Source organism: Fundulus heteroclitus, chromosome 21 (genome assembly GCF_011125445.2).
Source record: "Fundulus heteroclitus isolate FHET01 chromosome 21, MU-UCD_Fhet_4.1, whole genome shotgun sequence".
Classification (NCBI taxonomy): Eukaryota; Metazoa; Chordata; class Actinopteri; order Cyprinodontiformes; family Fundulidae; genus Fundulus; species Fundulus heteroclitus.
In genome coordinates this window covers 20,934,587-20,950,990 of record NC_046381.1, presented here as the reverse complement: position 1 = coordinate 20,950,990, position 16,404 = coordinate 20,934,587, and the positions used below count along the sequence as shown (strand labels likewise).

At 40.5% G+C, this 16,404-nt stretch overlaps 1 protein-coding gene across 4 annotated transcripts in view; it reads left to right on the top strand.

Annotated features, from left to right (window-relative positions):
• ctnnd2a (catenin (cadherin-associated protein), delta 2a) overlaps nucleotides 1-16,404 on the top strand; it is a 210,485-nt gene that overhangs the window by 130,929 nt on the left and 63,152 nt on the right. For all 4 annotated transcript variants that reach the window (XM_036124884.1, XM_036124881.1, XM_036124883.1 and 1 more), the window contains one exon: nucleotides 11,141-11,327. In XM_036124884.1, coding sequence (XP_035980777.1) covers nucleotides 11,141-11,327 — 187 coding nt within the window. The remainder of the gene's footprint in view (nucleotides 1-11,140; nucleotides 11,328-16,404) is intronic.

Genomic DNA, 16,404 nt, shown 5'->3' with positions numbered 1-16,404 from the left:
CCCCCCATTCTTTCCATTCTTGTTACACACATGTTGGATGTTTTTGGTACATGAACAAATTGGGAATATCTATAATGGCTATGTGTTAGTGATGGCACCCATCAGACTTTTGTCTGTTGAGAGCACGTCACGGAAGTGGTGGACAGACTTAAATTTCAAAAGAAAAAGATTGAAGAGTTGAAGTGCTTCTGTGTGTGTATTTGTATTTTAGTCTAAAAGCAGGTTAACTTCCCAGCAGGTCACGTTAAATAATATTTTATGCACAGACATTTTATAAATAGCCCTCATAATCTCACACAACAGGCACACACTATGAAATTTGAACTTCCCCTCTTTCTGGCTCTTCCCGTCTGTGCCCTTATCTGTCTACTTTGCCCCTGCTGCAGGCGGTGTGATTCATTGTCACGCGTGTTCTGTTGTCTGTTTATTCTGGTACTTAGCATTGAACTTCACATTTTGCATGCTTCTGTGCCAGCACTGCCGTATTTAAAAGACCGTCTTCATTTAACATCCCGCGGGTGCTGCGATTCACCTCTCAGAACTGTTGCTGTAATTCCATTATATTGGTGTTTTAATTTGTTAGAGATCATAATGTGTGCAATGATTTAATGTTATAATTTCTGCTTAATGCTGCATTGACTATAGACCAAATTCTTCCCAATTCAGTGGTGTTTTAATTAAAATATGCTCAATTTGCTACAGAAATGCTCCACAATGCTTGAATTATATACTAGTCATATACTAGACTGTTTCGGTCTCAGGCACAGATTGTTAAAATGTAAATGGGCATGAGCGGTAAAATCTCAGTAAGAGCTGACACCGAAATATTCTCAACAGGTCATGTCATTGGTAGATCTTTAGTGCAGGGGCAAGCAAAGTCAGAAAAATGACATTTTATAAATGGGGAATATTAAGAAAAAGCCTTTAATGGATCGACAGAAAATTATTTGGAACGGAACTACGTTTGGCTAAGGTTCTTAAATGTCTGTGTTTTATGTGTTATAGCGTACAGTATGTGTTGTTAGACCACATTTAATGTTGGGGTGTGACCTTGACAGGCATCTACCAGATTTCATGTCAATTTAAATGCGTGAAAAGGCCTCTCAGTCAATTCAAAACTCATCACAATTTGTGCATAAATAGCTAATGAGAGCAATAAAGAACAGCTCATGCTTGCAGGAGGCAATAAAGGAGTTGTTCTTAAGATTACATTCTGCTCAATGTCTGACCTTCAATACAAGTGGTCAGCTAAATGATTTAAAGGCAAGTGATTGGAGTGACTCTCAAAGATTCATTGAGACAGCATCTACTAAGATAACACCAAGAGACATCGTCCTTATATCATGGTCTCATATAAGCATTGTTTTTAAGAACGATAATCCTCCTTTTCATTACTTTAGTCATGCTGTTGTTGTTGTTGTTTTTTACATCAGTGCTTTTTCACTATTCTGTGTATCTGTTTAAGTCTGAGAAAATGGAGAAGGGCATAGTGTTTTTGTTTTTTGGCAACCGGAAAAACCTTTCTTTAATGGTTTACCTTTTTTTCCCTGTCGGTGCTTGACTTTAAATTTAGACAAGCTTTATTGGCTTCCTGGGTCTCAGTGTGAGATAGATAGCATGGGGCCAAGGCTTCCGGGCCTGTCAGTCAAAGCCTGGTCGATGCAAAGGCTTTCTGTGTCAATAGGAGATGCTATCCCGACTCCCCGTCTCACCTTGATGCAGTGGACCATGGCTGCATTTGCTACTGCTATATATATATATATATATATATATATATATATATATATATATATATATATATATATATATATTTAGTCCTCCCCACACACATACCACTGTAAAAAAAAAATTGCATTTCATTTCAACAGTATACATTTCTGGTTTCTTAAAACCAAACGCATCCCATGACCTCGCTGTTGTGAATGCTGCTGTTTTATTTTTTGACTTTTGTTACAGACCCATATTGGAAAAATAAAAACATCAAAACAAAATTTGATGTTGAGACATTTGATCACAGTTTTTTTAGGTAATTCATAGACAAAGTCCAAGCTGATCAAATTACATCTATTTAAAAAAAATAATAATAATAAATATAACACTGAGAGATTTTTGGTGCAGCACACAATAACACAGGACACTCAGTTATTCACCCAGAATAGGGACTTCACTTTCAAAACACAAGCTCAGTAACACACAACTGTACATCTCCTTAAATTCATTCATTCAAAAAGTTTACTTTGCAACTGAATTGAAAAAGTAAATATTGGGAATATCTATAATGGCTATGTGTTAGTGAGTATATATATATATATATATATATATATATATATATATATATATATATATATATATATATATATATATATATATATATATATATATATATATATATATAAGTCCACTCCAAAGTTGGTTACTTTTGCTCTGTTTCTCAATAAAGTGCTGGAACTGGATCAAATCACTGTTTCTTTTTATTTTATTAGTAACTTAGGGATCAATTTCTAGGCAAGTACAACCTACCGACCCACCAGGCTTATATTACGGTGGGGGAAACCCTGGTGGTGTCAGTGTTCAAGAATTATCTCACAGAGATTTATCCTGGACAAGAGCTACCTCTGTCACTTTCCCTGTACTAAGCAACTACTGAACCAGAGAGACAATATTAACACTAGAAGTCCCAGAGATACGAGAATTTTCATGAATATACAGTGTTGATTATTTTAAAGTCCTGATGAACCAAAGAGAAAAGGGACTAGACTGTTGTTCAGCGGTCCATACTTCTCTTTTTAGATAAAAGTATGTTTTGAAGAATAGAACAGAATAGACGTTGTCTTTGTTTTGTTCTGAAGTTTCTATAGGCAGTGATGATTTGGGGAGGCATGTCTTCTGCTTGTGTTAGTCCACTCCAAAGTTGGTGTAGGTGTCTCACCAGGAATCTTTAGAGGACATCATGCTTACCTTTTTTTGACTGTATTTTTCAGCAGGACTTGGCCCTAGCCAAAAGTACCATAACCTTGTATAATGACTGTGGCATCAGTGTGCTTGATTGGCCAACAAACTCACCTAACCAAAGAAATGCTGAGATATTTTAAGGAGAAAGATAAGAGACACCAGTCTCAACTATGCAGACGAGCTGAAGCTTGCTATTCCAACAACCTCAGCCAAAGGTGGATTGCAATGCCAGTTCTAACTTAAAGGGAGAACACCGGTATTTCTGTGACTGTAAACTTAAAAGTCAATTTTCACTCCACTTATTTTAACACCAAACGCAAAATTTTGTCTGAATCGTCCTTTGCAAAACAGTTCAAACTCAGGCTTACACATTCTGTCCATCTTTGAGTGTTGTAAAGAGGCGGCAAGGGTGGTTGAAGTGAACCCACTGCCATCAGACTTCCAAGTGTCCCAGTGAGTTGGTAATAGCCCTAGAAGGCCAGTTTTTGTAAGGCGGAGCCAGCCCAATGGCTTGTGGGTTTGCTGGCTGCAGCAATCAGAGACAATCTGATCATTTAATGTTTTGTGTAAACACACTGGGATCAACATGGAGCAGCTCTTCCCCCTTATTGTCACTTGTTTATGGTGCCATCTTGACCAGGACTCCATGGAATAACAGATGTGGTCTGTCAGTGGGACCAGAATGCCTTAATAAAGTCTTTATTATTTATTGTTTAAAATCACTGGACCAGCCAAATGAAGCATGCAAAGACAGAAGGGATACCCGGAGTTCACCAAGGCTAGTTTCTCAAGTAGCTGTGATGCTTGAAAATAGATCAGAACCTATATGGGTTCCAATGTGATTCACCCTTTAGGATGGTGGATATAATCCTTATCAACCGCACTTTGTGATGGAACCGTTTAATGAAGGAGCTTAAGGTGACGGTCATGAAACAGAAAAATACCTGAATTGTTCACGGTGCTCCATATTCTGATGAACATTATTCTTCTAGATGTATCATGCAGCGTTGGTTGGACTTGATCAGCAATAAAACCTGGACTGTTGACAGAAAACTGTATTTCTCCTTCTACTGACATTTTTAAACCAACCAACATGATGGAAGAAAATTGGTTGAGCCTTAGGCAAACTCAGCACTTGTGGACCACACAAAAAATGTTGGCCCTTAGTTTCGTTTTAGCCTTATTCATAGAGGCCTAAAGTTCTATTGGCTGTGTAATTTGTCATCTGTGGCTTCACTCATCACCAGGTCCTGACCTGACGGCTAAGTAATTCTTGCTGGGCTTAAAAGACGGAGGCTGTTTAATAAAACATAGCCACTAGAGGACTAACAGGTCTCACTCTCCTCCTTACAAGTCACACTCTCATTTATTCATGAATTCATGCAATCATCTCCCCTTTTCCCCAAACCACCCAGTGCCTAGGAAACTATCTGTCAAGTACGTGGAGAGAACTATTCTTAGGAGGGGCATCAAGCTGTAAAGACAGAGAGACCAGGGCAAAACAAAGGCTTCAGTATGATGTCACCGTGTTTTAGTCACATGAATTTATATACTGAAGGACAGACATTTTAGAAGAGCATTACAGATTTATGTTTCTGGAGCAGGGGTGTGTGTGTGTGTGTGTGTGTGTGTGTGTGTGTGTGTGTGTGTGTGTGTGTGTGTGTGTGTGTGTGTGTGTGTGTGTGTGTGTGTGTGTGTGTGTGTGTGTGAGAGAGAGAGAGTGTGGGTGGGTCAAGTGCGCCAGCCTCACATTTGTCGAATATTAGCTCATTGCCCTTGTCCCAGAAAGAAACTGAGCTGGCTATTTTTTTGTCCTTCCACCTACAGATTGTCGGGTTTGATTATTTTTAATTTGGTTATTTTGTGTTTTTCTATGGTGCGGCGGGATGAAGGGGGGGGGGGGGGGGGTAGGGTTGGGGTGAAGAATAATTGCAATCTTAACCCCTTTCTCTTGCGTTTCCAAACTGTAGTCTGTCCTAGGATGCACAACTTTCTTCTTTCTTTTTTTTCTCTGTTTCTTTTTGGACAGGTAAAATAAGGCAACCCAAAGTCAGGATAACGGTTATTTTTCTTTGCTAATCAAATCCAGCACAGTCTTAATGTGATTGCAATCATACCCTAATCAGCACTTGACAAAAGTGCCCTAAACAGAAATCAGCAGCCGAAACAGATGGACAGAAACAGACAAAATAGCTGAGGTTTATAAGTGCCTTGTGTGCATGTTTGTGTTTCCTTCCTTTGCGTTGGATTGAGAGAAACCATGTCGGTGGCAGAAAAGTGACAAGCAGTGAAACAACAGGCTGAATAAAATCTGAAAAGACAAATGTTGCAGCTGTCATATTAAAGACAGCCCTGCACAAGCACTTGATTGCAGTCTAACAACTGACAAGGTCACTGCATTATCGCCCAGCCCGTCTTGTCCTCCCAATGACTCACACATAGATACATGTTGCCATTTGCTTGTACTAATCGGTCTTTCCTTTGTCACTTTTTTCATGTTTTTTTTTTCTCTCTGTCTTTGTTTGTAATGTTCTGTTCTTAAAAAAATAACATTTTGCTCATATTTGGATATCTTCTCTGCTTTCGTATTTAATCTCCCTACAAAACGTCTTCAGTCACTTTCAATTTCTTATTTAACTATGAAGTAGGAGCTAAAACTTACTTTAGCAGTACAATCTGAACATTTTGATTTTATTTGTTAACATTCAAACGTAAATATATAGATGGCCAAAGGTCTTCTTATTAATTAAACTGTTTTATATTCTTATCTGTTTGTTATTTAATCTACAACTTATTTTCACATTTTTTTTAGTATTTTGTCTTTGGTCATCTTAATTCTCGATATGGGAACCAACAACAATGATAAATAAACTTTATCTTAATGATCATCAAACTTTGGTACATCCTGTTTTGTACTTTTCACAACGTCTGTTACCCAGAACACCTTGTGGTTGTGTATGGAGCGACAGTAAAAGGCAATTATTCCGTCCCCAGATGAACTTTACTCTGTTCAAGTCTGAGTTCTGACTAACTCAAAGCACAATTCTGTCCGGTTTACTTGAATCAACTCTTGTCTTTGTTGACATGTAAACCTTGACCCAAGTATGAGTGGACTGGAAACCACGTTTGCTTATACTGTTTTTCTGCAACCACCTCCGCTCTTTCCTGACTGTTGTCCCAGTGCCTGTCAAAACAAACAGCAAAAAAAACAAAATCCCTCACTCACTTCGCCCAAGCAGCCTTATATTCATTGTAGACTGTCTGAGGGGGTTGAAAAAGTAAATGCTGCCTAACCCTATTTATTGTTTGCCCCTTAGTTCGGGCCCTTAAACCTAGTTTGGAAGTGTGGGTTTTTTGGACAATAAAGTTAAAATGTGGTTTCTACAAATGTTTGGAGAGATGGTGGGATTATTTTGGACCTAGCGATCAAGGTTTGAATCCTGGAGTTTAAAAAAAAAGTAACAGGAAGCACTCTCCACATAATACCTGGGGCATGGGACCTTGAGATTGGATGAAATAGGAGTCAAGAGTGAAAGCCTGTGTATGCCGCTTCCCCATGTTGTAGTCTGGATGTAGGGACATGGAATTGTGTGTCAGACCAGCTAAGTACAGTTATGCTCATCTCCATGCAATATTTAGACTCAGGATCCCAGCTCCTGGAGAACATTTGGATCTTCCCCTGCATGTTAGAGTCATATATTTGGAGCTCCCAGTTGCAAGTTGGATGGTTCTGATTGTTGTCTGTGCTTATGCGCTTATAAGCAGCTTAGATAACCTGTCCTCATTGGAGTCTGTGGATGGTGTCCTGAAAAAGGTGCCATCTGAGGTGTTTTTTATGCTTCTAGAAGACTTTAGTTTCTGTGTAGCCAAAATTGGAGATACTTGGAGAGATGTAATTGGTCGGAATAGCCTTTCTGATTCTAATACAAGTAATTTTTAGTTATAGGACTTATATGTTAGGTATAGGACATCCAAAAAGGATACCCAATAAGTAAATACTTGGTAACAGGCAGTCAAATGTCAATAAAAACATTGCAATTGTGTCATCAGACCTGCAGCACAACTATCCACTGATTACCACCTGCTGGTAGACGGGGAGGTTGCAAGACAGATTTGGTAAACCCTTGTGGATTCCGTATGGACCATGCTCTAACCTCAACCACAGCTTTTAGAAACTGTGGCCTTAAGGTCATCGACACTGATTGTGATAGAAAGCAGAGGACATATCGATGGAAACAGTGAAGCTAAAGAAGTAGTTCTTTGGCACTTGGTTTTCTTGGGCATTCATGAAACATCAGAAAAGTACTGGTTGGCCAGAAGGACTGCAGCATTTGTGGTTGCAGAGGAAAAAACGTGGAGGTAGAACAAAGTACATTTGGTTGGGTTTTAGGAACTTCTGGCAAACTGATTAACTGAGAAAGCTATGCCCATCCCAGGCTGTGTTTTGTTATGGGGGAGAATGTCAGACCTGGACTAAGGATGTTGTCAGGCAGTGGAAGGAGCGCAGTGAGGATCTGCTTAATACAGCCACAATGTTATCCATGGAGGAGGCACTGAACGTATATGGGAAGGTAAATCTATTACTGTGCCAAAGGTTACCGATGCAGTTAAAAGATCACCCTACAGGCTGGGAAATGGGAGCAGATGACATTTGTCCTACGATGCTAAATGTTCTGGACCTTGTCCTGACGATGGTCAGAGGGCCCGGTGGCAGCCTCGCCTCTGTCAGCCTACCCCAGGGCAGCTGTGGCTACTGACACAGCTCACCACTGTCAGGGGGTGAATGTGTGTTTGAATGGGTGAATGGGGTCATCAGACTAGTTAAAGTGTTATACAAGTACAAGCTATTTACTATTGGGGGTTTCTGTGGTTGGCACACCTGTTCAATGTTACATGAAGGGCCGGTACTACACCCTTGGAGTAGCCAACGTGGATGTTGGTTCCAAAATTTGAGAAATAGAACAAGAGGATGTTCTAAATATTAATGGATGACATTTCTAAATCTCCATGGGAAATGTTATGCAAGAGTTTTTTTTTTTTTGTTTGTTTTTTTGAAGGGTGAGAATGAACATCTAACCCTAATTTCAGGTGGAGCAGTGTGGCTTTCATCTTGGCTGTGAAGCATTGGACCGGATCTTTGCCCTCATGAAACTGCAGAGGGGTACATGGGAGTTTGTATGTCCAGACTATAGGATGTTTGTGACTTTGGAGACTGCTTACAATCATGTTCCGTGAGACTTTAAGCTAGGTGCTTCAGGAACATCGGGTTCTCAAAGACTATCCAGTCCTTTTGCTTATGTCTTCAATCTCAGCAAAACATTGAGGTAGTATCCAGTGCATTTTGAACTCTGTAAGGAATGACCCATGTCCTGAAATGTGTTTATGGTATCTATAATAAGGATCTTAGTATGTAGTCGTGAAAAACACATGGTTTAAGAAGCTCTGCCCAAACCTCGAAAAATAATTTCCAAAATACAAATAGCATGTAAAATGTCCAAATAGGGATAAAATACTCTAAACCACTGGTACACAGTCTTAAAAAGAAGCAGTTATGCAGTCTAGGAATTTGAACATACAGGCAACAACTATACATCTCTAAGTGGAAAAGTAGATTTATAAATCAAAGCCAATGTTACAGGCCAGCTTTGATTTCACTGATTTGAGTGTTTTCACAGCTTCTTTCACTGATCTGCATGCATTTGGTGATGCGCTGACATCATACATCAGACCTTGGGAAGACGTGTGCAGACCAATGGCTATGGCACATGCAACAGCAGCAAAACATGGTTTTCTTCACATCTAAGGAGGTTGCATTGGAGCAAAGCAGAGGCTTACAACCGTGGGGTCTGGGGTCTGTAGAAGCAGGCAAGGAAAGAGCTGGCAAAGGACATCTAAAAAGGGCAGCTAAAAGAAGCTAGCTAAAAACAGGCTAAAAAGCAGCTTCTCAGCTAATGACCCTGCTAGAGCTTGGAAGAGGTTTGTGAGGGGAAGTTGTGATCTTGAACCCCCCGCTTCCCATTCAGTGATGCATTTTATGTAGTTTTGAAAACCAGCCATTCAAATCTCACTCTGACACAAAAGGACAAAAATTTTATATAATTGCACCATTTGAAATTTTTTTCCTGCAGCTGCTTATTTTAATTTGTGTAATTTTTGTATTTGAATCTTGATATTATTCAATGCTGAAGCAAAGAATCGTACACATAATAAGAGAAATGTTAATTTGCAAAAGATCATAAGTTGACTGTTCTGTTCTCCCGCGTTAACGAAGCTGGTATTACTTGATGATCTAAAGAACACAAAGCAACGATACTTCAGCTCAGAAATGTTTAAAAATTTTGAAAAGTTCACCAGACCATTATGGTTGAAAAAAGAAGTGATTCTTGTGTGTTTCTCTGATGTCCCTGATAACACTGCCATGTGTATTGTTAGTCTCTGTGGGCCCTTTAACATAGAGGGCTGTGTGAAGCCTTTCGCTGTTGCTTGCATTGTAGACAACCAAATTTACAGTGGTGTGCTTGGTTACGTTTTCCTTCCCAAGCTTCAAGCGATTTGTTGATCCATGAGTGCTTTAACAAAGAAAAGAAACAAATATTTATATTGTTTTGTATGCCAAAAAGCACCGTATCAGTTGTTCTCGTCTGCCGCTTGAATTCTAACTGTGAAATTAACTGACAAGTCATGTTGACCTTGCAACACCTGGAGTCTGACACCAAACCAGCCTGCAGCTTTTTATAGGGTGCTATGGTAAACAGAGAGGTGCCTGCGTTTTTTCTGTCCTCTAAAATGTTTTCTCATAGCCGTTACGCATCTCCCCCAGCTCTCTTTTACTCTCTTCCATGTTATCATTTTATCTACTTTGTGCTCTTTGTTCCCGTTTCTCTCTGTTCCCCCAGTTTTTTTTTTTCCTTTATGGCTTGTTATTATTAGTGTCTATGCTTCTGCGCTCCTCACTTTCTGGTCGGAAATGATTGGTTCAGTCACCAAGAGCCAACATCTATATTTGAGATGATGATGAAGAGTGCATGTATTTGTGGTTTTCCTGTCTATGAGTGTGCCTCGGCTGACCGATGAGACTAGACCTATCACTTGTCTTCGAAGGGCATCTGGTATGCCATCTGACAAGTAGATGAGAAAATGTGCTTTGGCACACACACACCCACACACACACACACACACATGTGCATGCGATGAACTGGCGACCTGTCCAGTGTGTACCCCGCCTCTTGCCCATTGACAGCTGGAGATAGGCACCAGCACCCGTCGCGACCCCACAGGGGATAAGCGTGTTAGAAAATAGATGGATGGATGGATGCTATATAATGCATGTGATGAAATAAGTTTTATTTCGCAGTTGTATTAATTTGCTGTGTGCTTCTGCATTGCTTCAGATTTTTGGGTGGGATAGTGTGTTTTTTTGGTGACAGAGTGCAGTAATTAATGCTTAAGGCATGCAACTCTCTTTAGACCAGCACTGAGATTCCACATTAAAGGCCAAATTGACAGAAGAGAGGCAACCTCCTCCTATAGCTTTAGTTTTGAAGTATTCCACCAGTACTGGTACAATTTTTCCAGCACTATTTAAAAGCGTGTGATCGGTTATAACTATAACATGGATAAAGAACACTCTTTTTTTTAGCTTCTTTGTATCTCATTTATTCATAGGTATCTAACTAGCTTAAAAAAGGGTTAAATTCAGTACACCATCATGATAAATGAAGGATCAAAGCAGTCAGATTAAGTCCCATGTTGTCTTGAGAATCATTTCTCACGTGATCGTCTTAAGAAATCCGTTGGATAACATAACATTTTACATTCAAATTAAATGATTTATTTTCTACACTGAAGAACAGAAGTACTTAATAGAATCAGAACCAAAATGTATAAAGTGTAGATCCTTTCACATTAGCATTTTTGACCAATCCAAGCAACATTGTTAGAAATAACAGACTAGAGCACTGTCTAGAAAAAGTAGAATGTGTACTGCATGTTTCATATAATCGGGCATTATAACATAATACATAATAACTTGCAAAAATATTTTTTTTAAATACTTTTGCTCTCTAAAATAAAGCAAAAAATATATTTTTTTAAACAGCTCAAAATTATCATAACTTTTGTTCCAAGATTAGCGAATAACAAACGTACTTCCTAAAGTCTATTTTATTCTGATTGACTTTATATGCAGGTGTGCTCTGGAACCTATCATCGTGTGATGCGCTGAAGATGCCAATCATCCAAGATGCACTTGCAGTGCTGACCAATAGCGTCATCATACCGCACTCCAACTGGGATTCCTCTCCTGGTCACCATGACGACCGCAAGCTCCATCTTCACACTTCTCAGGTGCTGCGCAACGCTACGGGCTGTCTCAGGTAAAGGATGCAGTCACATCTGCGCCACTGTTTAAAAGTCTTGAGGCATCCATCGTGGGTTTTGGGTTTTAATTAAGGACAGTCAAAATGTATTTGACATATTTTAACACATTGAAGATGGGGATGAGTACATCTCTGTTCTTCCAGAGGTCCATATTAGGGATGGGAATCTTCACCACCAAGGCGATACGATACACATCTCGATACACAGCCAACGATTCGATACATTCACGATTCATGGAATTTCTAGTGATAAGATTCGATACGATTCTCCAACCTCCTGCGATCCGGTGTGATACAGAACGATCTAAATTTAAAATGCTGCGATACAGTGCGATACGATGCGATGCAATGCAGAAGAAAAGTACACCATGGACTACATAGTTCAAGTTATGGCACGCAAGCTAACTGTGCCTTTTATTTTGAAACAAAGGAAGTGCAAATTAGAGAGTGATTGTCTCTCTGAAACTTTATAAGTGTAAACTTCAAACAAAAATAAGATTTCTCTGTAGTGCATGTTGTCCAACAATTAAAGCAAAGGCACAAAGGCACATTTTCCAGTTAAGCCTTTAAAAAAGTGCTTGAAGTTTATACATGAGGTAAAACAAATAAAATGCCCTTATATAAAAGGTGCAGGCCAGGATATTCCATCTATTATAAAAACTAAAAGAAAAACTTAACACAGGGACACATCCCATTTTCCCCCAAATATACAATGCACACCATTGACAAGTACACCCCATTTGAAAAGCAACATTTTGAACAATATTCTAATAGGCACACAAGTAATTTCCAAAATGTGCATAGGTAAAAATGGTATGTCCAAAATGTGCATACAATATCTGAAGAGCAAACTAAGGTTAATAATCTAACTGAAATGTCATTTTCCATTTACTCAGTGCACATTTTGAAAATAACATGTCTACTTATTGAAATATAGTTCAAAATGTTACGTTTCAAAAGGGGTATACTCATTACCTCTGTGCCTCTGTAAAATGATTAATCATTCTGAACAAATGATCATAACAAGGGAGTAACAGTTCCCCATATGGAAATTAAGACAAGTGAATCCCAACATTTAACCCAGATGGGTCTTTTTCAAATTCTTTTTAAGAAAGATCAATTGATCAACATGGTCAGGGTGCAGGAGACTACGTTGGGCAGTGACAATATTCCCTGCACTGCTAAAGACACGCTCAGAGCTCACACTAGTTGCTGGAATGGACAAGTTATCCTTAGCTAAAGCTGAAAGGAGTGGCAGGTCCACCTGCCCTTTCCACCACTGCAACACATCACCGCCTAGTTCTAAGGAATCTCTCTCTCTGTATTTTAAAATTTCATCCTTAGCTTTCTCCCTCATGGTCTTCAATGGCGTTCTTGTGGTGATGAACTCTCCAAACAGCTGGTCCATGGCAGTCTTCTTTTTAGGAGAGGGCGAGGCATCATCATCTAAGGAAGACATGTACAAGACTATTAGTATATTGAACAATATGAGCAGTCAACACAACACAAGACTACACACTGTTTAACAATGATAACATACGAGTCAACATCTGTTGTGCTGTATTTAAAAGATTATCTCCATGCCCATGGACCAATAAATAAGTATTTTTTGTCTCTGTTAATGAACAGTCAATTACTCATACACAGTCAACACACACCTCTCCGTTCCCTGCTGGGGCTTCCGTTGCTGCCTCCCTCATCTGCCTCTCCTTCATACAGTGCAGCACTGTCTCCTGCCTGACAATCCAAATCAAAAAGAGTATTTTGTTGTCAAAATGTAAATAACAAGTCTTAGCACAGAATATAATAGCATTTGACCAGACTCCAAATCAAACATAACACTGTACATATTATACAGACAAATTGAACATAAAAATGTAGAGATCTATTGTGTGTGTGTGTGTGTGTGTGTGTTTGAGTGTGTGTGTTTGAGTGAGTGAGTGAGTGACAGACAGGGAGGGAGGTGGTCACATTCTATAGGCCTAAAGTAAAAGGAAAAAAAGTCAATAAATTACCTGCTCGTTCATCTTCACCACCTCAGATGTTATTTTCATGAAGATGAGGTCTCTGGAGTCCACATCAAGGAAAGCCAGGTCTTTGAATCTGGGATCAAGGCCCGATGCATTGTAGAGGAGTTCTTGGAGATCCAAGTAACGATCAAAAAAATCTTGTCTGAAGCGCTGCTTCATATCTGCAATGATTGGCAGGTCAGTGTTGTCTTCGGAGAAGTGTTTGTGGAGTTTGGCTTGTATTGGGGCGATCATTGAGATGGTTGGGCTTTTTTCTTCACTCAAAAGTGTGGTGGCCACTTTGACAGGGGACATCAGCTTGATGATTTCCTGGATCAGAGTCATGTCGTCCTCATTCACTGCTAACAGGCCCTCTCCCCTCCTGATCCTTCTCGACAGCATAGCGTTCAACAGAGCAGGATGTTGCTCCCAGAATCTCTCCAGCATGTCCACAGAGCTGTTCCATCTTGTACAGACATCGTGAATAAGTTTGTGGTTGGGTAGGCGTAGCTGGGACTGAATTTCCCTCAAAATCTCAGCTGCTTGTGGGCTTTTATGGAAGTATGTAACAACCTTCCTCACCTTCACCAACAATTCGGACACCCTGTCCACCTTCAGTGCCTTTTGCGAGGCCAAGTTTAATGTGTGGGCTACGCATCGGACATGGGGTGTTATCTCTGCGCCAGCCCCTGCCACTAGCATGTTTCTTGCGTTGTCTGTCACCAAGGCAGGTTTTTTTTCCACGAGGTTCCACTCGCGAAGTACATCTTGCAGCAACGCAGCCAAGTTGACCCCAGTGTGAGACTCATTAAACACTCGCGTTTGCAGGACGTGAGACTGCATGTCCCACTCTTCGTTCACGTAGTGTGCCGTAACAGTAATGTAAGAATCAGTGGCACAGGAGGTCCAACCATCAACCGTTATTGACACCCTCTGTGCACGACCCATTGAGCTGAGAACATCCACTTTCACTTTCTCGTAAAGCGCAGGAACTATTCGGTCCGAAAACACCCTTCTGTCTGGTATGCTATACCTTGGCTCCAACACTTCAAGCAGGTATTTGAATCCCTCGTTTGCTGTAATGTTGTACGGTTGGATGCCTTTGCAGAGGAAGAAAGATAAGGCGTCCGTGATAGAATTCGCCCGGGCAGAATTGCTTGCAAGTGGCGCTTGAAAAAAATGAGGTATTCGTGGCTCACGTGAAGTTGTTGTAGTAGCACTGCTAGCTGACGTCTCCGGGGATTGGACTACTGTACTGTGGTGCCGCTTCAGATGTTGCGACATATTTGTTGTGCTGCCTGTATATCGTACCTCTGTTCTGCAGTGTTTACATATGGCCATTGTCTTGTCCAACTCTCCATCTCGTTTGTAGAAGCCAAAGTCTTTCCATACCGTTGACCTAAAGCGCGTAACCGAATGTATTCTCTCTGTTTCGTTTTCCTCCATGCTAACGTGGTTACTAGCTTGCCGCCTCTGTCCTCTTCGAAAGCAAGTTTAGACCCTCCTACTCGCGCGAGGCTTCGGGCGAGACTTGAGTGGCAGAGAGACTAGCATGCACGCAGTAGGCAACAACAGGGATGGAAAGAAACGCAACTAAAACTCAAAGACACGTTTCTAAAAAGTTATAATAATAGAAGATAATAATCGGTTTGTATCGATGCAGGTAGTTTTGATACGATGCATCTAGAGTTTATGTGCGGTTTTTACCGATGCAGACGTTTGCAAATCGATGCAACCGTATCCAACAGGTCGTTCCGATGTTCCGACACGCATCGGTGAATCTTGCCATGCCTAGTCCATATTATTAATAAATGTGTGTGAGTTAATTCAGTGGAAGCTATAAAACTGTGAGATACAGTGGCTTGTGAACCACAGAAAATGAGTTTTGTACCTTAATGACTTTAATAAGCTACATTTGGTTAAACATCTAAACTGAACTCATCAACTGTGATTTTCTTAAATGCTGTGTTTTTTGTTTATATATGGCAACACTTAGAGTGTATTTCTCTAATTCACAGCTAAAGAAATACTCTTTGTTAATGTTTTCTTGGCGTCAGACCGTAAAACTTTCTGTTAAGGCAGTTAAAAGTGAATGAAGTATTTATACATGCCTGAAGGGAAGAAAGTGCTGGAGATTTAAATCCCCTGCGGAGTTTGGGTTTATGGTTGAACGTTCTCTTGTGAATTCTTAAGTTTTCTCTGGGTACTCCGCCCTTCCCCTGCAGTTCAAACATACATGTTAGGTTAATTGGAGATTCTAAAATCGCCCCTAGGTGTGACTGTGTGTCAGTAGTTGTCTTTTGGTTAATTGACAACTTCGTGTGTCTCACCTTCTCTCTCTGACTGCTGAAAATAAGCACCAACATTAGATTTAGTTTTTCTTTTTTTTTTCTTTTTTTACCCAGGAGCTTTTTTCTCTCTCCTACCCCCCCTTCCCCACCCCACACCCCACACCCACACCCACCACCATAAGTCACAAAATTGTTCATAAGAGCTCGGTGTCTGTGCGTTATGGGTACCTAAAGATGCAGCGGAAGATAGATGATGCTGTCACTGCGCTGTTCAACTCTCTGAAGCTACAGATGAAATTTTAAAAGCGCGGAAAGGATGGGGCGAACGGGAAGCAGAAAAGAAGTTGAAAATTGAAGAGAGAATGTAGATGTGGTGAACGCCGACACGTCGTGAAGGACGCATTTCCGCAGCGTTGTTTTCCGTCTCACTCCTCCTTTCGAAAGGGCTAAAGTGACATTAGACCGCAGCGTTCGGGTCTTTGTGTCCCTCGGCTCAATTTCAGACCTCTCACCTATCTTGTTATCTTTTGCTGTGTGTCGTGTGGGGCACGTGCTTAGATGTTTCTGTACAATCATGCGTTTGTGTTTGAGCTTGTACGTACTGCGGCCCTTACACGCGTGTCAAAGCAGACCCTTGTATCCGCAGTGCAAAGGTTTTAGCTGCATCAGCCACAGACAGCACACCTGGAACGAGGTCAGGTCGGTGAGTCAACGTTGTGCATGCCTGTAGAAGGGCGTCAATGCTTTTTTGTATCGATGCTGAAACTGCACAAT